At 42.6% G+C, this 20,607-nt stretch overlaps 2 protein-coding genes and 1 long non-coding RNA gene across 7 annotated transcripts in view; 2 read left to right on the top strand and 1 right to left on the bottom strand.

Moving 5' to 3' along the window:
• Positions 1–533: 533 nt before the first annotated feature.
• LOC127604142 (uncharacterized) lies at positions 534–6,386 on the top strand. 2 transcript variants are annotated; one of them, XM_052071080.1, is made up of 11 exons: positions 534–875; positions 1,549–1,702; positions 1,833–1,996; positions 2,167–2,385; positions 2,544–2,628; positions 2,776–3,047; positions 3,120–3,311; positions 4,010–4,148; positions 4,269–4,468; positions 5,380–5,583; positions 5,836–6,386. In XM_052071080.1, exons 1-11 carry the CDS (start codon positions 595–597, stop codon positions 6,143–6,145), a joined length of 2,220 nt encoding a protein of 739 aa, XP_051927040.1. In that variant the 5' UTR covers positions 534–594; the 3' UTR covers positions 6,146–6,386. The 2 variants fall into 2 exon arrangements, with proteins under 2 accessions (XP_051927040.1, XP_051927041.1); XM_052071081.1 differs by lacking the exon at positions 1,549–1,702.
• LOC127604366 (uncharacterized) lies at positions 4,787–5,252 on the bottom strand. Its single transcript, XR_007963299.1, has 2 exons — positions 5,097–5,252; positions 4,787–4,887 (listed from the first exon to the last, which is right to left on the bottom strand). It is a non-coding gene; the product is annotated as an uncharacterized LOC127604366 (long non-coding RNA).
• A 481-nt stretch (positions 6,387–6,867) lies between the features above and the next one.
• Positions 6,868–20,607, top strand: part of wu:fj29h11 (uncharacterized) — a 38,613-nt gene continuing 24,873 nt past the window's right edge. For 3 of the 4 annotated variants that reach the window (XM_052070956.1, XM_052070958.1, XM_052070954.1), the window contains exons 1-16: positions 6,945–7,003; positions 7,478–7,537; positions 9,352–9,461; positions 12,170–12,861; positions 15,307–15,475; positions 15,564–15,826; positions 16,024–16,149; positions 16,225–16,422; positions 17,370–17,510; positions 17,637–17,894; positions 18,844–19,027; positions 19,123–19,289; positions 19,368–19,511; positions 19,821–19,999; positions 20,096–20,268; positions 20,378–20,602. In XM_052070956.1, coding sequence (XP_051926916.1) covers positions 12,181–12,861; positions 15,307–15,475; positions 15,564–15,826; positions 16,024–16,149; positions 16,225–16,422; positions 17,370–17,510; positions 17,637–17,894; positions 18,844–19,027; positions 19,123–19,289; positions 19,368–19,511; positions 19,821–19,999; positions 20,096–20,268; positions 20,378–20,602 — 2,908 coding nt within the window. In that variant the 5' untranslated portion in view covers positions 6,945–7,003; positions 7,478–7,537; positions 9,352–9,461; positions 12,170–12,180. Of the gene's footprint in view, positions 7,004–7,477; positions 7,538–9,351; positions 9,462–12,169; positions 12,862–15,306; positions 15,476–15,563; positions 15,827–16,023; positions 16,150–16,224; positions 16,423–17,369; positions 17,511–17,636; positions 17,895–18,843; positions 19,028–19,122; positions 19,290–19,367; positions 19,512–19,820; positions 20,000–20,095; positions 20,269–20,377; positions 20,603–20,607 lie in introns of all 4 variants that reach the window. The other variant, XM_052070955.1, reaches the window with a different exon arrangement.

Below are 20,607 nucleotides of genomic sequence, written 5' to 3'. Positions count from 1 at the left end.
AAGTCGCTAAATTGGCAACACTGGACGGAATTGTGAAGAGGAATCGTGTAATTGTGTGTGTGTTTTTGTTGGGGTCATAGGTTCTCGCAGTGGTTCTTAACCTTCGTAGAAGTATCGAACCCAACAGTTCATATGCACGTTCACCGAATCCTTCATTCGTGAAAAACAAAAATATGACTTTTTACTAATTCAAGACATAAAAAACACATTCATTGAAAACATTAAAAAGTAAATAAAATTTCAAGAAATAAGCATTAAGTTTTTTACATTTTACGACGTACTATAACGACAGTCACACGTTGACTACTGCGCTAACAAAATTTATGTATGTATGTACAAAATGTAATAATTAATTGACATGTTAAGTCAGGTATGTCTTAACCTCCATGGGAGATGCTCCGTCGAACCCCTGAGACCGATTCCCCGAATCCCTCGGGTCGTTCGAACCCAGGTTAAGAGCCACTGGGTTAGTGGCATACCCGGTTCACACTCCTTACCAGTAGGTGGCAGTAATGCACTTGAAAGTTTCTTGCTAACCACCCTAAAACTTTAGGCGAAGAAGCCAGAAGCCAGAGGGGAAGCTCGTGTTGGATCATGAATACATTTTTCAAAAGTACACATAGCGGGAGTCCATCTTCTGGTACTAGCATTATTCATGGTGATGATGAGAGACCCAGTAGGGTTAGCAGCGTCAGAACAAGCACAGCGGGAGTGTATGCGGAGGGTGACGCTGACGCCAGCATGTCGCTTGACTCTTCAACTCGGTTGCTGGAAGAGTCTGAGGAGGATTCGGAGGTGGAGGAGACTGACGCTCGGGAGCTGGAAAATGCCGAAGCCACCAGGGCGCTAAAACGCTACCTCGAGAACTGCGAGAAGTAAGATAATGCATTTTTCGTCATATTCAGGTATATTACAGTTTACTAATTTTCGCCATTACTCGTGAGGCCGATTTAGAGAAATCTGCTCTGGTAGGTTAAAAATTTGTATTTGCATACATTTTTATAGAGATGTTATGTATACTGTAATCCCCTTGTTGCCTCGTTTTCGATTTGATGATTTTTTTTCATGCAGCATTTCTCTTTATCGCGGGCACGAGACGTAGGGGAAGTCGTCGTCCTTTTTCTTAAAAAAAAATAAAACCTGATCACCTACGCACACACCCAGACACATTTATGTATCGTTATACTTTCATACCAATAATCAATATTTCATTATATTACACTCAATCTAAAACATTCCAAATATTACGGCATTGAAACAATTCACCGCCTGTAAACTGATTTATATAGTTTTTTTTATACTTGACTTTTGAAACAGTTTTTCAACACAGGCAACGATTCACATCTTTACAAAAATGACAACTTTTAAATTAAATTTGCCTCGTTTTTTTCAAGCTGTTTTCAGGGATACTGTTGCCTATAAGAATATTTTAATTATGTTGCATACCTATGATATTCAACTTGGGCTAGTCGCAACACTTAGTTTATTTGAAAAAAAAAATCACCACTCACCTGTTGACTATTTATTCGAATTATTTTTATTTTTTAGATTTTACATCTTTTCAAAGTTCTTGAAACGTGAAGGCATGGGCAAGAGCAAAGTGTACACCGGCAGGGCCAAGTGTATGCAGCCTTTTTGCAAAAACACAGGTGTGACCTACACCTCAGTTTCCAGGGCCCATCTTACCCGGCACTATGAAAACGTGAGTTAAAAGCTTGAAATGTAAACAAACTTTTCTACTCAGGGACAGAATGAACAAAAGTATAAAATAATTACAATTAATTCTGAAGAGAACAATAATTTAATAAACATTATTTGGGGGGTTCAAATAGGCGCACCCTGGACAGAAGCACGAGCTCATAGCCGCTCTGGCTGGAAACAGCAAACGTGGCCGTAGTCACTCCATGGAGTGTCCCTCCAAGAGGCGCCACCTCTCAGTGGAGGAATCTGTCAGGCACAAGTTCAGCCAGGACATAGCCAAGAAGATTGTTACAAGGTGAGGAAACATGAACTCGAAAAATATCAGTTTAATTTTCCTCTGGGTTTAAGTTTCGTATTTGTTTACATTTTAAAAAATATTTAAGATTGAACTTCTTCATAATGCTGCTAATTTAATCAATCGTTATTAGCACATGTATGCAATTATTTTTAAATGTCCATTTACAGGTGGTTTGTGGAGACACTTTCCCCCCTCAGCCTTTGTGAACACCCCTACACACGGGAGATGTTTGCCTACCTGAGTCCTCAGTTCCAGCTCATGTCCAGGAAGACCCTGGGGAGGGACCTGAGTGATCTGATGGATAAAGCCAAGCTGCAGCTCAACAATCTGCTGTACAAGCAGACATGGGTGGCAACCACTGCTGACAGCTGGTCGGTGCAGAGACGGTAAAGCTATACATTTGTCATATTATTTCGATTTGATCTACTCTACTTTACATATTACATACACATTTATTAATTGTAAATTTCCCCAGTGTGGGACAAATAAGGGATATCTTATCTTTATCTTATTACATTATCAATATAATCTAATATTTCCACAGTGCCTTCCTGGGCATGACTGTGCACTGGATAGACCGGCCCAGTTTGAAGAGGATGAAGGCAACCTTGGCATGCAGGGAGTTGAAGGTAGAAAGTTAAACATATCATGTTTGGATTTTACTAAATATTTTTTTTCTTGATTTGAGTGACTTCACTTGGCCCTAGTTAACATTTTTGAAGCCTAATAAGTCCTGAATAAATCTTGAGAACAAAAACAAGAAATATTTTTTCCAGGTCAGCCAGACACATCAGCTCCTGGGCGAAGTCATCCATGACATACACCAGGAGTTTGGCATTGTCAATAAGGTGGTAGCTACCACTACAGACAATGGTGCAAACTATGTCGCCGCCTTCAATGCCTTTGGGGAACAGAAGGAGAGGCTGGTGGTTCAGGAGGAGGATGAGGAAGTGTTAACAGCGCAGCTTTGCGACGTCCAAGGACAGCTTGACGCCGAGGACATTGACGGCAATCCCCATCTCACTCTGCCACCTCACCGCCGCTGCTGGTAAGAAATAGCAGATTTTGAAGATTTAACTTTGAAAGCGAGGTGCCACTTGCAATGTTTATTTTGTTCCAGTGTGCATACCATGAACCTATTGGCGACCACGGACGTAAATGAAGTCGTGGGCTGGAGCAGGGGGCACACTCCTTGGCGTAAGGCAATTGCCAAGGTCCAGTACCTCTGGAATCTCCAGAAACAGAGGCTTATTGCTGCCAATCAGATCAAGACAGCCATCAAGAGGAAGCTGACAACTCCGGTTTTAATTCGGTAATGTATTATCCAAACCATGAATTGCCGTATTTTCCGGATTCTAATTCGCTGCGGAGTATACGGTAGGTCACACTAGGCATAAAATAAAGAACAAATATATGTCACACTGACTATAAGTCGTATTTTCTGGGGAAATGTATTTGATAAAATCCAACACAAAGAACATACGAGTCCTCTTGAAAGGCATTTTAAAAATAACAATAAAATAGAGATATGCTGACATTACATGACGCATAAACAAGGAACCGAGAACGTGCTTGGTATGTTCACTTAATATATGAAGAGTTATTCAGATAACTATAGCATAAAGAAGATACATACAGTACATAATAAGTTTACCAAACCATTAGTGTTGACTCCAAATCACTAAATCCAATGAAATCTAAACCTCTGTGTCCGTTTTAAACAAGTCCGCCAACTCAGGTGGGAGAAGATGTGGCGCTTCCTGTTCTACGTTGCGACGTCAGGCTCATCTTGATTTATCAACACAGGCCTCTTGCGCCCTCTTGTGGTTTAATGTGAAATAACGTGAAATGATATAATGTGAGAATAATTTCACACGAGTCGGTCCAGAGTATAAGTCGCAACCCTGGTCAAACTATGAAAAAAGTGTGACTTATAGCCCGGAAAATACGGCATATTAATTGTCTCTCGCTTTTAAATTTTTTATTTTTTAGCGTGTGTTATCTCTGTAGGTGGAACTCCTACTTCAACAGTGTGAATATGCTGCTGGAGGTGATGTCTCTGCCTGAGCAGGTGGAGGCCATCAACAACATCATTATGAACCAGCCCGGAGGCAAGGGAGGAGGAGCAATTCTGGATCAAGACATCAACGTATGAAAAATAAATAAAGACATAATTTAATTTGTGAACCATTACTGATGAGCAAAAACAGCCAGTTTGTGCCGCTTTTAGTAGTCTGTTGCGCATCTAGTTTCCTTGTGAACTTTTTAGGTCCTGACGGAGTACAGGGATGTCATGAAGCCTGTGGCGGACACCTTCGACAGTCTGCAGGGGGAGGACAACGCCTACATGGGCATCCTCCTCCCGACGCTCCTGGTCTTGAAGAGGTGGCTGCTGCAGGACCAGCAGAGGGGTGAGCTGCAGTATGCCCAGCCCCTGATCCAGTCCCTTCTCAGAGGCTTTGACAAAAGGTGTGCGTATAATATGTTGTAATACATTTTACTCTCTATTCAGGGATGCTGGAGAGGACGTTCTGTCAGGATGTCGAGTCTCAGATTTAGGAGGAGCAGTGTGGTTTTGTCCCGGCCGAGGAACACTGGAACAACTCGACACCTTTGGCAGTGTCCTCGAGGGTGCATGGGAATTTGCCCAACCAGTCAACATGTGCTTTGTAGACTTAGAGAAGGCGTTCGACCCTGTCCCTCGGGGAGTTCTGTGGGGTGTGCTTTGGAAGTATGGGGTACCAAACCCTCTGATATGAGCTGTTTGGTCCCTATACCATCCATGTCACAGTTTGGTTCGCATTGCCGGCATTAAGTCCGATTCATTTCTAGTGACGGTTGGTCTCCGCAAAGGCTGCCTTTTGTCATTACAAAAGGACACTTTGATTCTCTCCTCTTTCATCTCAAACTGCTTCAAACAACTAAGCATGTGACGGAAAAGTGGTTAGGACTGCATGACTGTGTTTTATGTTATGTGTTGTGTTTATTATTTTACTTTATGTTAACTGTTTTGTAAAGCGCTTTGTTACAGCTGCCGCTGTTGTGAAAGCGCTATATAAATCAGCATGTATTGTATTGTATTGTATTGTTTATGGACAGAATTTCTAGACACAGCCAAGGCGTTGTGAGAGTACGGTTTGGTGTCCTCAGTATTGCATCATTATTGTGATGCGGACTTTGTATCGGTCTGTCATGGTAAAGAAGGAGCTGAGCCAAAAGGCGAAGCGCTCGATTTACCGGTTGAGCTACGTTGCTTGGATGGATGGATGGATGGATGGATGGATGGATGGATGAATGGGTGTTTTATAATTGTGTGTCTGTGTGTGTATTTATCTACCTCACATTTTGAAACTGAGATTTACAGTGCTATTCATTTTTAGGTTTGGCGTCCTCTTTGAGGACCAAGACCTGCTCATGGCCTCTGCCTTGCATCCCTCCTTCACTCCTACCATCCTGGCAAGAATCGCCCCTAACCAAGCCAACGCCATCAAGGACAGAATCGTCAGGGAGCTTAAGACCATGGTGCGGCAAAGGGCAGCCAAGGCCCAGGCTGACGTGATGAGCTACCAGGACCGGGTTTTCCAGTAATAGTTCATATTTCTACTCAAAACCTTGAAAACAACTGTTGTTGCCCTGCGAATGACTGGTAATGAAGTGGGGTTTTACCCCGCCTACTGCGCGAAGACAGCTGGGATAGGCTCCAGCACGCCCGCGACCCTTGTAAGGATAAGTGGATTAAAACATAGTTGAATGCATCTTTCGTATGTTATTCAATATTGGATTCAGGCATTCAATTAATTTCCCTTTTTCTTCCCAACGTCTAATAATGCTTACAGGGAGCTGTTTGGCACCGACCAGGATGGGGTAGACCAGGATGTGGAGGAGGTGCTGAGGGCCACCATCCACGACTGGAAACCCAAGCAGGAATCGCTCTCCTGGGCCCTCTTCCCAAAGGATCACAGGGAGGCATGGGTGGACTTATTTATTAAATACAACACTCCACTCCCTAGCTCCGCTGCTGTGGAGAGGGTATTTTCAACAGCCGGTGACATTGTCCGGCCAAAGAGGACCGCCCTGGCCAATGCCAGCTTTGATAAGCTTGTCTTCCTCAAGGGAAACATGAACCTATTGGGGTTCCCCACCTAGGGGGGCCGAACAAGAAAGAAAATAGTATTTTTTTGGTGTGTAAATTTGTCAGCGCTGTTCATAATTTATATATTTTTTGTAGTGTTCCACACTGTTTCACAGGAAATCAAATTTTGTGCTGTTGTCGATTTTTTTTTAAACTGCTCGTCTTAAAATAGTGGTGACTGGACTAGCATTTTTAGTGGGCATGGAAAAGCGTGTCTCGAATTCAAATATTTGCAGAATAAAATTTTGCAATGCTTTTGTGTGTACTGGCCGTTTAACTGAGAGTTCACCTCTGGTCACTGTGTTAGACACAGGAGTCAAACTCAAGGTCCAGGGGCGTAATCCAGTCTGCCGAGTCATTTTATGTGGCCCGTAAAGTAAATCCTGTGACAACTCCAGCTGAATCTTTCACACTACCATGCTTTTTCTCCATTGGGCCTTTTAGACAAAGAAGAAAATAGCTGCGTCAATCAATGCATCTTGTGTGTCAGTGTACTAAATGCCCCAGAAATCAGGGCATTGAAAACAATTTTGTGTCGTTTGAATGCAGACTAAAGTGTGGTTAAATGGATAGCGTTCTTCTGTTAATGCAGTGTTACAGTTATATGTAGTGAATTATAAAGATACGGGTGTTTTCTAAAGTACTCCAATAAGGATGATTTCAACATGGCTCATGTTGTATCAGAATACATTTTTAATTTGCTCGTCCGTCCCTTTTTTAGGATGCAGTGTTGAAGTGCGCAACCATCCGAATCGTAAAACTTCCTACTCTCCCGGAGAGCGTAAATGCATCATTGCGCGAGCGAGGGAGCATGAGCAAACTAAATAAACAGCGGTGAGTATTGCGCTTCTGATGTCGCCATTTTGACAGTGGTAAGGTTCCAAGATATCAGCAGTATGACGTGAGTCATTGTATTTACCAGCTAGGGATGTCAAGCTTAAAGTACCGTATATATACAGTGTGCGAGCAACGATAGCCAGTCTAGCTGATCAGATAGCAAAAGCATCCCCGTCACTATTCGTCACAGAACCCGACCGGCTTCTGTTCATGATAAACGCAGACCACAAAACACGCCATGATATTTTAAATCTCATTAAATTCTGGTTTGTTGTGTCATGGTTGGATGTTCCTCTCTCAGTAATAACACAGTTTTCAGGTGACGCCTTCTGAAAGTTTATTGTTAAAAACGTTCGCCATTCAACATCCGAACGACGTAATAATAATGATAAAAGTATAATATTCATGTGTTGTCCACGCCGTGGTAGTCAGGACAATTCAACAAGAGACTGCACTTACAGCACTCAATTGTTTGCTTTCATCTGACAAGTGTACTCATCTCTTTGCAGGGCCTCCACAATGTAGGAATATGCATACCCCGTTATGAGAAGCCAAAGTACATTTGAAAGGTACTTTTTGCTCTTGGTGACGAGGTGTGTGTGTATTGCCTCAAGAAGGGCATGATAAAACATTTTGTTGGTCATCTTTATGGTGCTAAATCTAGGAAATAAGTTTCGTTTTATCCAAACATCCATTTTCTGATCCCCTTAATCCTCACAAGGGTCGCAGGCGTGCTGGAGCCTATCCCAGCTGTCATCGGGCAGTAACCGGGGCACACAATGAACAAGTAGCCAATTAATTGCAAGGCACACAAAGACCAACAGCCACTCTCACAATTACACCTACGGACAATTTAGAGTGTTCCACCAACTTTCCATGCATGGTTTGGGCATGTGGGAGGAAACCGTAGTACCCGGAGAAAACCCACGCACGCACAGGGAGAATATGCAAGCTCCACACAGCCGGATTCGAACCCTTCACCTCTTCCCTGTGAGGCCGGCGTGCCGCCCCCGTTTCGTTTTACACGGCATGTATATAAAAATACACTCTTCAAAGTCCTCCAACTCCCTTTTTATCATGTTTAGATTTCAATTTGATCAATTTAACAGCATCCCATATTTTTTTTCATTAGTGTCCGTTGTTCCCTATGCTCCCTGAAGGCACCATTAAAAAGTTTAAAGTCCCTATCAAGTGAAAATAGAATCTTCCTCTAAATTGGAAACAGCATATATAGAGGTTTGAAATGAAATTTGAAAGAATGGAAAAGTGTGAAAAATCATGCCATTCTCAGCATTGTGGGCATTTCCGCGAGTGCACTTAAACCACTCCCAGCTGAACTGTCAAATACATTTGAATGGTAGTATCTTTCTTATTCCCACATATCCCTCCCTACATGTATCCGCTTAAAATCTTTGGCGGATGGAATACAGCCCACCAAGTTGTATTCCGTGTACAACCACACAAAAGAAGAAAATACATAAATGCATGTCAATATCTTTCAAAAAAGATCAGGATTTACAATTCCGTCTCATGCAGTTCCATAGGGAATGCAGGTTTACGTCAGCCGGCTATCCAACTTGGCCTTTAGACTCCTGTTGGCCTTGGCTCACATCTCGCCTTTATCCTGCAAACTCGGTTATGCCGACCTATTTTACTGCGTGTGTACATTTTTTAAGACAAGTTGGCTCTCAGTGTTCCTGTTTTCCGACGTCTAATCAATCTGATGTTTTTTTTTTTTTTTAAATCAAAATAACCAATGTGTCTGTGTGGCTACATCGACGCTGACATATGGGATAACGTGGACAAAAGGAAATGCAGGCTTAGGTATTTTGACAGGTGGACATACTTTAATTTTGTTGTTCCTGCGAGGGGAAATCAAGATAAATCATGAAGGTGCAGCTCCGAATCCAGTATCCAGCACTGCACCTAATTGTAGTTTCTGTTTTGATTCACTAGGCTCCGGTCAGTTTCATTTGCAGATCACATGATGCGTGAGTCAGCATGGGCTCAGTCAGGGGTGGCCAGGAAAGAGAAACTGTCTCTTCTGTATTTTAAGCATGACTTCTTTTCACCATTTTTCTACTCTGTATTCGTTTCCTCTGAACTCATTATGAGAAAAATAAGTATATTTTGTCAATTTCAAGTGGGATATCATGTTTTCTGATTGTTTTCGGAGAAATCAGGTGGTTCCATAGCCTCATGGATTAAACATCCAAATCAGTTTAAAATAAAATTCATGCCAATATATCCGAGAAGATACTTTAAATAATATATAACACAGTCCCATATTACAGGAACATGAGAGTGAGGCAAGTAGCATCTACTGTAGTACATTTCAATGAGCGAGCCTCTTACTTTCAGTTTCATTTCTCTCTGGCTGCAGAGATCGAAACACAACAGGATGGTGGGGAGGCATTTATAAGCTAAACCAAGAGGCTTTCTGGCTCAGTTTCACTGGTTAAAGGAGATTTGGACATCCAGGAGAAAGAAAAGGTAAGACACTAGTTTGATGGCTGGAGGTGGTTTATGTTTTGTATGTTTAGTTTGGCTCTGTTACAATATCTGCGGTTACAAGTGCTTTAGACCAGGCAATTAAAATGCTAATTGAAAATTATTTTAAAATAGCATTTTTATCATACATCAGGCAACACTCATGAAAAATTGTGCCCATCCCTGTTTTTTATGGAATAAAGCACTATGTCAGTGCACTCTGTTTATCATTTTGATGAAATTGGATTTCTCATCAAATAGCTAATGCAGATTTTGAGTTCAAGTTCTCCCGGTCACCGATCGATTGTTTACCACTATGGCTGTCGCAAATGAATATTTGTAAAATAGATTATTTTATTGGGTAGTCCATTGATTAATGGAACAATTGGATCATTGTTTTATTTTGTATTAACGTGTATTACAAAACAAATTTTCCTCATTACTGTTTCTTGACTGATTTTTCTTGTGACTAAAGAGAAGGCTTGATCTTGTCCTCGCCAACTGTTTTGAAACTAACCCAGTTCCTAGTTGAGTCATAGCTTGCCAAATTCAAAACAACTGTTTACCAATATCCTCTTTTTGATGAAATACAAAATGAAATTGGTCTGGAACAGAAACCCCGCAAATAATTATACAATACAATACAATACAATACATGCTGATTTATATAGCGCTTTCACAACAGCGGCAGCTGTAACAAAGCGCTTTACAAAACAGTTAACATAAAGTAAAATAATAAACACAACACATAACATAAAACACGGACAGTCGTGCAGTCCTAACCACTTTTCCGTCACACGCTTTGTTGTTTGAAGCGGTTTGAGATGAAAGAGGAGAGAATCAAAGTGTCCTTTAACCAGTGGATCAGAGACGTCATGCTCAAAATGTGCAGACGTCGGCTACAAGCTAAGTTTCAAAGTCAACAAGAAGCTGTAGCATTCATTGACGAAAAAAGAGATTGGTTCACTTCTCCTGTCCCATGGAAATCCATTTCAATTCCAAGCGGCAACTCACGGTTCCAAATACGCATCGGCGCTCTTCGCCAACGCTCCTCTCTCCTCATCCTCAACTTCAGCGGCCATCCATCCAGCCGCACCAACGCCAACTGTCCAACAGCGCTGACATAGCCACTGAACAAATCGGGGTTGTGAAAAATGCTGCCCATTACTGGCGCAAAAAACACAAGCGCCCCAGGTCTATCCAGCACCGACAGTCAATGGCGCCGACATTCCTCCCAATCAAAATCTGTGCTGGTACAGGCGTGCTGCCGAGAAGGCGCAACCACCAAGCACAGATACTGCTCCTTTGACGAATGTCGTGGCCAAAAAGCGCTGAAAACAGTCCATATCAGGTCCACACAATGAAACAACAAACAACATGTGACAAAACAAAAGACAAAAACAGCAAAAAAGAACAAAAAAGAACAAAAAAGCAAGGCTCTTGAAGAGCACTTGCCAAAGGCTGCCTACTCGGGCGCCATCTTGGAAAAAAAAAAAAAATTACCTGAAACCAGAAAATTCAAACATTCCTCCTGTGACATTTCACGCAACAATTTGCTATATGACCTGCTATGACTCGAATCTGAACGGCAACTCAATTGGAGTCTCCACTGATTCATCCTCAGCCGCGTCGACGAATGTATTCAAAGTCCGAAAAAAAAGAGTTGGTGCTTTGTCCTAAAAGAAACAAACGCAATGTAGTATGCAAAACATCCAGAAATTAGATTTATTTATTTATTTATTATATTCAAAAGATATTGGGCTATCTAGACATGATTTGCAGGGACTTTTATGTCCCACGCTGACCAATAACCTTATTATCCAATACTCTGCCAAAAAATATCCAAGATATCATGTCTTTCCTTTGTTTTGGGTTTGTGAAGCACAAAAACATTTGAAAAATGTTGACATTTCATGAGCATATCTTTTATAAAACATGTCACGAAAAACCTTGTATTTCCTTTGACAAATGTGCAATTTTACTTTGATCATTCACATTTATGCATTGCAACTGATCCCACTGATTGTACGAAGGCACAAAAGTAATTGGAATTGAAAAATATAGTCATGCATTTTAAGATGAAACGAGATTTATAAAGAAAGGAATTTTGGAACCATCTACACATGTGCATATAAAATCTAAATGTAATCCCTGCCAGCACCTAACAAACTAAACAGAAAACAGTCTGCCCCCTTAGCGGATAATCCATGAATTGCATTTTATTAAAAATATTCATTCCGTGCCTTTTATGCATTTTCCCCCCACATTTAAATTATCCTGCCGGGTCGGTTTTCGGCCCGCTGGCCGTATGTTTGACACCAATGTGTTAGAGAGACCGAAACTCCAGAAGACAATGATGAATGCCTTGCCCTAGTCTGACTCACCAAGAGTGTGCAATTACTGTATGCATCAATAGCAAAATATAATTGCTAAGGCTGCCATTACTTGGGCACTCCCCTACCTCAGAGTCATTCTGTGGTAACAGCCGTAAATAAACACATCTTTCATATTCAGATCAAAAATTGAGTGGGAATGAATGTGAAATTACCTAAAGGGTAATCTTTTAGCCGCTTTAAAAAAAAAGATGCTTTACATTTGCAAGCACGTGTTTTTAGGTTCTTGACTTCCTATCTTCAAGGTGCTGTTATACGTTTTTGGAACTGCTTTGTGGTGTTAATTATGGAGTGCTGATGTGTTTTTCCGCTCGGCAGAACTAATCAAGATGGAGAACGTTCTCGAAGACATTGTGGCCATGGTGAAGCAGCATAAAAGAGGGATCCCCATAAAAAAACTTAGCATGTACTATAACAAGACATACCATCGCAACCTATCAATAGCCAACCTGGGATTTAAGTCTAATGCTGCTCTCTTAGCCTGCTTGGAGAACGACTTGGTTGTAGTGGGAAATGTGGTTTTTCATAAGCACTACAAGGACAATATTGGGACAGTTGACGCTGAAGCTGCAGGAACTAGTGCGAGTGCTATAGCTGTGACTGTGGCCTGTGAATCCGCCAAACTAAAAAAGGAAAAAAAGAAGGTCACGAAGGTGAAAAATCTAGTGACCATGATGACAGAACATCCGCAAGGGATTCTTATGAAGCATCTGGCAACAGCATACAGGCTAAAATTCAACCATAAACTGAAAGTGACCACTTTGGGCTTCAGTTCAATTGCTGACATGGTAGCAACCTTAGACAGGGATTTGGTAGTGATAGGGGACCTGGTGATCCACAAGCGCTACCAATCTCAAGGTCCACCTGGAGATGGAATATCAGGAACTGAGACCCCTTCAAGTTCAGATTCGGCTTCATCAAGTCAGCCCATTCCTGATAAACATCTTCCCACTGGACCTGAGCTCACTGATGAATTGGACCAGCAACAACTGCACAAGAGAATTTTAGAGGTGAGTCAAACCACTGATAGAATATTGCTTGTGCAGGCAAAAATATAATAAATTCTGTCAATCTTCGAAGTCTTGATAGTTTGATAGGGTTATGCCAGTTGTTGAACTTTCCACTTTGCCCTCTCTACTTTCTTCGCTTAATGCCAAAGGGCCTATCGGAAGGCATTCAATTCCACATTATTCTGCCGTTTGTTTATCATCATCATCATCATATCATTTGCATCATCTACGGATCAATCACACACCCATACAATAGACTCCTATCAAGCGCCAGGAGTGCTTTTTGCCACTGTCACAATGGTAGATGGTGAGAACTACCCTGGTGAGTTCTTGTGATCCTACAAAGGCTCAGAAGGTTACAAGTTTAGGTATTGGGCCTTGTATACTTACAACTGCATGGTTTTCATCTTTAAGATGAGCATACTAGCAGGACCAATCAGGTCGCCTCCGAGTCAGGACTGGATTAGCTAGCGAGCGAGGAGCCGCCTGGGCGTGAGAAACGATCTATCTATCCATCTATATTTATTTTATATTTACTGTGTGTGTGTGTGTGTGTGTGTGTGTGTATATGTATATATATATATATATATATATATACATATATATAGGCTGGATAGCTCAGTTGGTATGGCACGGTGGTTCGAATCCCGCTTGGGGCAAAAATGAGCACATAACACCATCCAGTGTGAGTCCTTGGGCAAGATCCTTCACGCTAATGCCTATCTCATACAATGATGAGAGACAATAAAACGAATGACGTCGCCCGGCCAAACAAGGTCTGCGTCAGGTGCTGGGGAACCAGAGCACCTTGATGAAAAATGGGCTACTGGAACAAAGCGGAGATGGACGAGATGCGATAACATGGCTCTGTTGGAGTGCTACTACTCAAGCAACCCTAGTCAGAGAGGTTACATGCAGAGAATGTGGGCTAAATGGTTACTTCGAAACCCACAGTCACGGTTGACCACGAAACAATTACGTAGTAGCTCAGTGTTCCAACATCCACAAACGGCAACTGCTGTCACAACTTGAGATTGATGAGGTACAACGCAGGTTCCATAGTGAAGGGCTCCAGGCTGCCAGATCAGAGGAGTAGGTCATACAAGAGATTGGGAGGCAACCCCCAATGAATGCAGATGATGAGATTGGGTGGCCAGCCCCAATGAATAAAATGCTGAGCGAGGCAGCAACTGACCTGAAAGCTAAGATCATGGCGAGTCCTAAGAAGCCAGCTCAATGGCAAGAATAAGACCCGGGCAATAAACAGCTATGCCAGTGATCAGATACCCTGCAGGAATAAGAAGGTGGCCAAAGGAAGAGATTCAGACCACGGACGTTAAGACCCGAAAGCTGCTAACCATGCATGGAGGGTTCCATCCCAAATACAGCACCCTGAGACTGTACGCAAGCCGAAAGGAAGGAGGCCGGGGACTAGTGAGTGTGAGAGCCACTGTCCAGGATGAAATATCCAAGCTCCATGAATGCATCAAGGAGAAGGCTCCAACGGATGACGTACTCAGAGAATGTCTCAGACAATGGGGAACAGAAGATGAGGCGCTGGAAGAGGGACCATCATGGGAGGACAAGCCCCTACACGGGATATACCACCGGACCATAACTGAAGTGACTGATCTCAAGAAGTCCTATCAGTGGCTAGAGAGGGCTGGCCTGAAGGACAGCACAGAGGCACTCATCCTGGCTGCTCAGGAGCAGGCCTTGAGCACCTGAGCCATCGAGGCCCAGATATACCACACCAGACAAGACCCAAGGTGTAGGTTGTGCAAAGAGGCACCTGAGACGATCCAACACATAACTGCAGGGTGTAAGATGCTGGCAGGGAAAGCCTACATGGAACGCCATAACCAGGTGGCTGGCATAGTCTACCGAAACATCTGTGCGGAGTATGGACTGGAAACCCCAAGGTCAAAATGGGAAACACCTCCGAAGGTGGTGGAGAATGACAGAGTGAAGATCCTGTGGGACTTCCAGATCCAGACTGACAAGATGGTAATGGCGAACCAACCAGATATCGTGATCATAGATCAAGGGCAGAGGAAAGCCGTTGTAGTGGATGTAGCGGTCCCAAGTGATGGAAACATCAGGAAGAAGGAACATGAGAAACTCGAGAAATACCAAGGGCTCAGAGAGGAGCTGGAGAGAGCCTGGAAGGTAAAGGTGACAGTCGTGCCTGTGGTGGTCGGAGCACTCGGGGCAGTGACCCCCAAACTAGATGAGTGGTTGCAACAGATCCCGGGAACAACATCGGACATCTCAGTCCAGAAATGTGCAGTGCTGGGAACAGCAAGGATACTGCGCAGAACCCTCAAGCTTCCTGGCCTCTGGTAGAGGACCCGAGCTGAATGAGGGACGGACACCACCCAAGGGGAATTTTTTTATATATGTATAGAGAGAGAGAGACTCTTAAAAATGATTCCTGTGTTTCAGGTAGCTGGAAAATACAAACTAACTGAACCATCCATGGATCTACTGGAAGTTTGCTATTTTCATCACTATGACGAAAAGCTTCCCTTTCAACTGTACTTATCCATGTATGACAGTTTGGAATCACCTTCCTCCAATAACCTGCCAATTCCAACTGCTACTGGAGCTGCTGGTACGTACACAAATATGATTGTATTCAGAAGAAAATGTGCTCATTTTGATGACTGTAAATAGTTTTTATTAAATTGTCTTTTCGTCAGCTTTACAGCAAGACGCTGCAGCCAGTACGAGTAAAAAGAGTGATGCAGCTCGGAGAGAGTGCAGTTCGAGTGTGTTTCAGGAAGCTTATAATGCCCAGGTGAGAGAGGTCCATCGAGATAATGTGCGGGCCATGGAAGCGGTGGTGGACGATGAAGTCCAATGGAAGAGGAAAAGAGATCTGGATCCAGACACGGTCAGCAATCTGATGGAGGATGTGATACGAGATCTCGCCCGAGAGGGAGAGCTGGTCACCAAAGAAAAGGTCAAAAGCCTATGATTGTTGAAATGGGAGAGCGTTTGGCAATACAGTCATATACACTTTGAACGTTGCTTTGTATTCCTTGAAGCAAACAATTTATGTAAATTAAATCCAGGGGGTGACACTGCAACAATGTCAAAGGTTTAACATTGTGAATTTGCTCAGACATATCACAAATAATTCTCGACTGCTTCTCCCAGGTGATCTCAAGGACGTGTATTTTAATGCAGCTGACTTCGAAGGAATTAGAAAGACTCAATCTTCGTAGTATTCAGGCCCTGAACGACCTTCACTACTTGGTGAAAGAGATAACGATGTACATACAGGTTAGTAGCCAGTCCTATCAAGTCAAAGGTCTCCAAATAGTACTTTGTGTTCAAGGATTTTTCTTTATCTTCCAGTCCACTGAAGCAGTGACGTCCGTCTGCACACTCTATGAGCTGGGACAGAATTTGGCCGGTCTCAAAAATAAGAAACGCTTTGAAGAGCTAAACCTGGGACCTCTTTGCAAACTCCCCATCATCCACCGCATGTTCAAGATTGACAGCAACACCAAGGATGATGATATCTTCCAGATTGAGACAGTAGACATCTTAAAGGTGCGACCTCAAATCGCGGTTAAAATGAAAATAGTATCAATATTTCATATCACAATGAAAATAGTATCAATATTTCATATCACAATTATAACGACCAAAATAATGACTGATCGGTCACGCACGTAAAATTGTTGTAAAGAACCTCTGTGATTTTGGTCGCGAAGAAAACCATTTTAAATGGCTTTTTCAATTTAACTACCGTATTGGCCCCAATATAAGACGGCCCTGATTATAAGATGCCCCCTCTTCTTCAAGACTCAAGTTTGAAAAAAGACTTTTTGAACACCGAATTAATTTTTATACAGAAAATAATTACAGTATATTTATATTTGAGAGAAAAAGCATGTTATTTTGCCTCATTCAAATCTAAAGTGCAATCACATTCGTAAATGAATGGCTTCTGGTTTTTGAAATGTAAATTAAATTACATCATAACTTCTCCTCAGTTGCCGGTTAACCTGGCCAATCTTTGACCCACATTTCTCACTACGTTTCTCCATTTTCTGTTATCTCTTCTATTATTTTCTTCTCTTTTGCTTCTTACTGCTATTTTTTTATTTTTCTTCTTCGTGCGACCACTATTTTTATTTTTATTCTTCGTAGCAGGGGTTCACTTTGGCCCGGGGAGTCAAGTTCAGCATTCGCTTCATTGATATCTGGCGCCATCTAGCGTCTTGAATGGGTATAATGTCTAGACCCCAAATATAAGGTGACCCCCACTTTTTCAGTCTTCTTTCAATGCAAAAAACACCGTTTTAAATTCGGGCCAATACGGTATTATCACATGAGCAATCGCCCATGTCCAAAGAACCATTAGTTGTACCTGTCGGTTAGAATTAACAGGAAATTGAAGAAACAAGGGTGGTCAATTTTTTTTCCCCACCGCTGTACATAAAGCCACATGAGTTATGGTCATTCTACATCTGTTCTTGTTTTCCTGTTTCTAGCAACTTCGCAATTACAGGAGAAAGACAAAAGAGCCCAAAGTTGACCTGGCTGAGTTTATGAAGTACCTAGCTGACCATTATAACTGTGAGTCTCCTTACGAGCTGGGTATCAGGATACACAGTCTCGGGCTGCCCATCTCGGTAAGGTTTTGGTCGACTTTTTTGTTTGTTTGTTTTGGAGTGATCTTTTTTTTTCTGAGACTTCCTTAAAATGAATCAAACACCTTCCAAGTATTTGGATGAAATTTCTCTCTCTGTCTCCTTCAGACATTAAATAAAGTGAGTCGTCTTGAGCATAGTGAAATGAACGAAATGAAAGAAGCCATTCGGAAAGAGCTGGAAGATGAGACCCGGGAGCATCTAATAAAACTCAAGAAGAGCGTCCTTGAGCCAGTAAAAGCCACAAGCTCCGTCTTTGCTGGGAATTTGGAACTCCGAAGAAAATACGCCTCCTTGACAGCAGCAGAAGTGGTGCTGGCAGTTTTCACAAATGCAGAAAAGGTGTTGAGTTCTGGATTGCATAAGGTTGGTGGAAGACCTACCAAAGTATGTACTTCTATTGCTGAAAACAGGGCTAGGAAAGTTGAACAGTTGTCAAGGGTTACACCAAAATGATACACTCAATTCTCTTTTGTTACCTTGACGACCTGGTGCAGCGCGACCAGCTCTGCTTCCCCTTTGGCTTTGACAGTTTTAGACGCTGTCATTTAGGGGTTGCCCGACAATGTATTTCACATAAACGAGGATCGAGAAACCCAATTTGAAGACCTTTCTTCGAAAATTATTTATGTTATTACATTCGCACCGTTCTTGAAATGTGTGTGTGTGCGTGTGCGTGTGCGTGTGTGTGTGTGTGTGTGTGTGTGTGTGTGTGTGTGTGTGTGTGCGCGCGCTTGCGTGCGTATCTTATAGGTATCCAAAAATCTCCACTAGATCCCTGGTGTTGGCTATGCTATTGCTAGCTCAATTGATTGTCAATAATAACCAACAGCTGTAAACAAGTCACATAAATACAGATACAGCTCGCTCATCATTCTCCAGGTGTGCTTTCGTTTGTTCGGTACCTGTATAAGTATCAGGAGTTAAAAAAAAAAGTTTTAGGTGCTCACTAACAGTTCATTTTGTTGTGTGGTTAGCATATCTTGGCCTTGACAAGGGTTTGGTAATGTCGATCGTTGTAGCCTTAGCTGCTAGCCTTGTCTGGATGCCTCGCCAGGCTCCTCTGCTTCTGCTTTCTTTCACCTCCGTTCTGGAGCATCCCATCTGGATTCAACCCTCTTTTGCGAGCAACATAGTACATAGAACATTGACATACACACAGCACACAAACATGGACTGGACACAAAATCTTAGGCAGAAAATGAGACCACCACATTTGAGCCTGTCCCATGAATTATTTTGCATGCATTGCATGGGTGTATCATCATCATAACATTGTTTTGTCTATTGTGTGGTATTTTATTGTTTATTGCAGCATGTCCGGAAATTCCTAACAGAAGTGTCCGGCAACAAGCTAGCAACAGCTCTCTTTCAGTTGGCAATCTGCGGTGGCTCGCTAGCTGTCCCACAGGACCAGGTGGCCAATGAGAAAACTCCCCAAACCTCTGGAAAAAACGATCCAATGGAAGACAGACCTGCCACATCAATTCCCAGTGAAGGTATGAATTCAAGATGCGTAAAGGATGGGATGAGATGTATTTTTGCCACACATCTTCTCACAACTAATTCCCCTAATTCTGAATCAATTTCTCAGCCAAAGTGAAGCAATACCTAAAAGATAGCCTATCCTCGATAAACTCAGCCATCCATTTGGCTGATATTGCCATCTTAGAGGGGAAGTTGACCAAGCATTTCCAGGTCAAAGACTTTCATTCCTTGGGTCAAGGCAGCTTCTTGGGATTTTTGGCGAAACATATTCAGGTACCAATTACTATTTATGTGCGTATTTGGATGCCAACTGTTGAGTCCTTAAAAAACAAATCATTGTGTTGAATGCAGCTACTGCAGGACGTGCTTGGTCCAACTTTGATTCTGAGAAGTGGTGGCATAGAATCTGCAAGAAGTTTTTCCAGACCCACCAAACAGGACATATTTGAGTTCATCAAGCAGTGTGGGCAAACTACTTCTGGTAGTCAAGATGAAGTGAGTTGACGTCTAATAAAATAATAGGAAAGTACATCAAAGCGCCACAGTTTTAGGATGGCCTTGACACACAACATTTTATGGTCATAAACGGCTTGCAGCTCAAGACTTGGTAATGTCACTCTGCTAGAGTGCTCACTTATTTACATGCAATTGCATGATAACATAATTTATTTATAAAATAGGGCGCTTGTACTAATGTATGTATGTCGCCACTGTAGACCAGAATGCTGTTGTAAACTGAAGGCCCTCTGTTCTATAAATGATTTTGAAGTGGAAACATATTCTTCTCTTTTCAATTTTCCTCAGCTGTCCCACATTGAGTTGGCACTGCGGTCCCATTATGGAGTGCAGGATAGTCGCAACTTGGGCTATGGCTCGCTACAGGCACTGGCTAGACTAGTCCAATGCCAGAAAGACCTCGGTGGAGGAGAACCGAGTCTGGTCTTTTATGAGTCTACATTGTTTGCTCGGCATCCCATTTTAAGGTGAGTGCTATGGATTGTCTGACGGTGCCAGAAATCAAAGCCACACAAATACTGAACTAACGAAAAAGTCTTACTTTTTCTGTTCGCTATCACCAGTGCCGAAAGTGAGTGCGAAGCAGTGGGGCGGCTTGGGGAGGTTTCAAAGCTCCAGGCATTGGCCAGTTTGCATTCTTGTCCTCTGTTAGAGGATTTAAGTGAATGGAGTCAATGGGAGCTTATATTCAAACCTTTCCATGGCTCCCTCAAAGATTTTATTGAAAGAAATGCAGGTAGGTGTTTGTACAGACAAGGTGGTAAATTGGTAGGAATAGAAAATTTCTGGAAACAATTCTCGGATGCAAGGACCTTATTGACATCTTCCGTTTTGACCAATGGCAGCAAATACAGGCTTGGCAGCGTTGGAGGTGGCGCCAAGTTTGTTGCTCAGAATCACTTCCGACACAGGAGACAAGTATTTCTCCAATGCGGCCATGACCCTTGACCCCGTGGGGACAGCTGGTCACCTCGTGTCCATTGTTGTAGCCGATGGAATCACAAATGCTCCCACGGCCCTCCTGGCTAATCATATGCAGAGTTCCCTGGCGGCGGCTGTGGCTGAAGAAGGTAGC

Source organism: Hippocampus zosterae, chromosome 7 (genome assembly GCF_025434085.1).
Source record: "Hippocampus zosterae strain Florida chromosome 7, ASM2543408v3, whole genome shotgun sequence".
Classification (NCBI taxonomy): domain Eukaryota; kingdom Metazoa; phylum Chordata; class Actinopteri; order Syngnathiformes; family Syngnathidae; genus Hippocampus; species Hippocampus zosterae.
The sequence above is the reverse complement of the archived record's forward strand: the minus strand, read 5'-3'. Positions and strand labels throughout refer to the sequence as shown.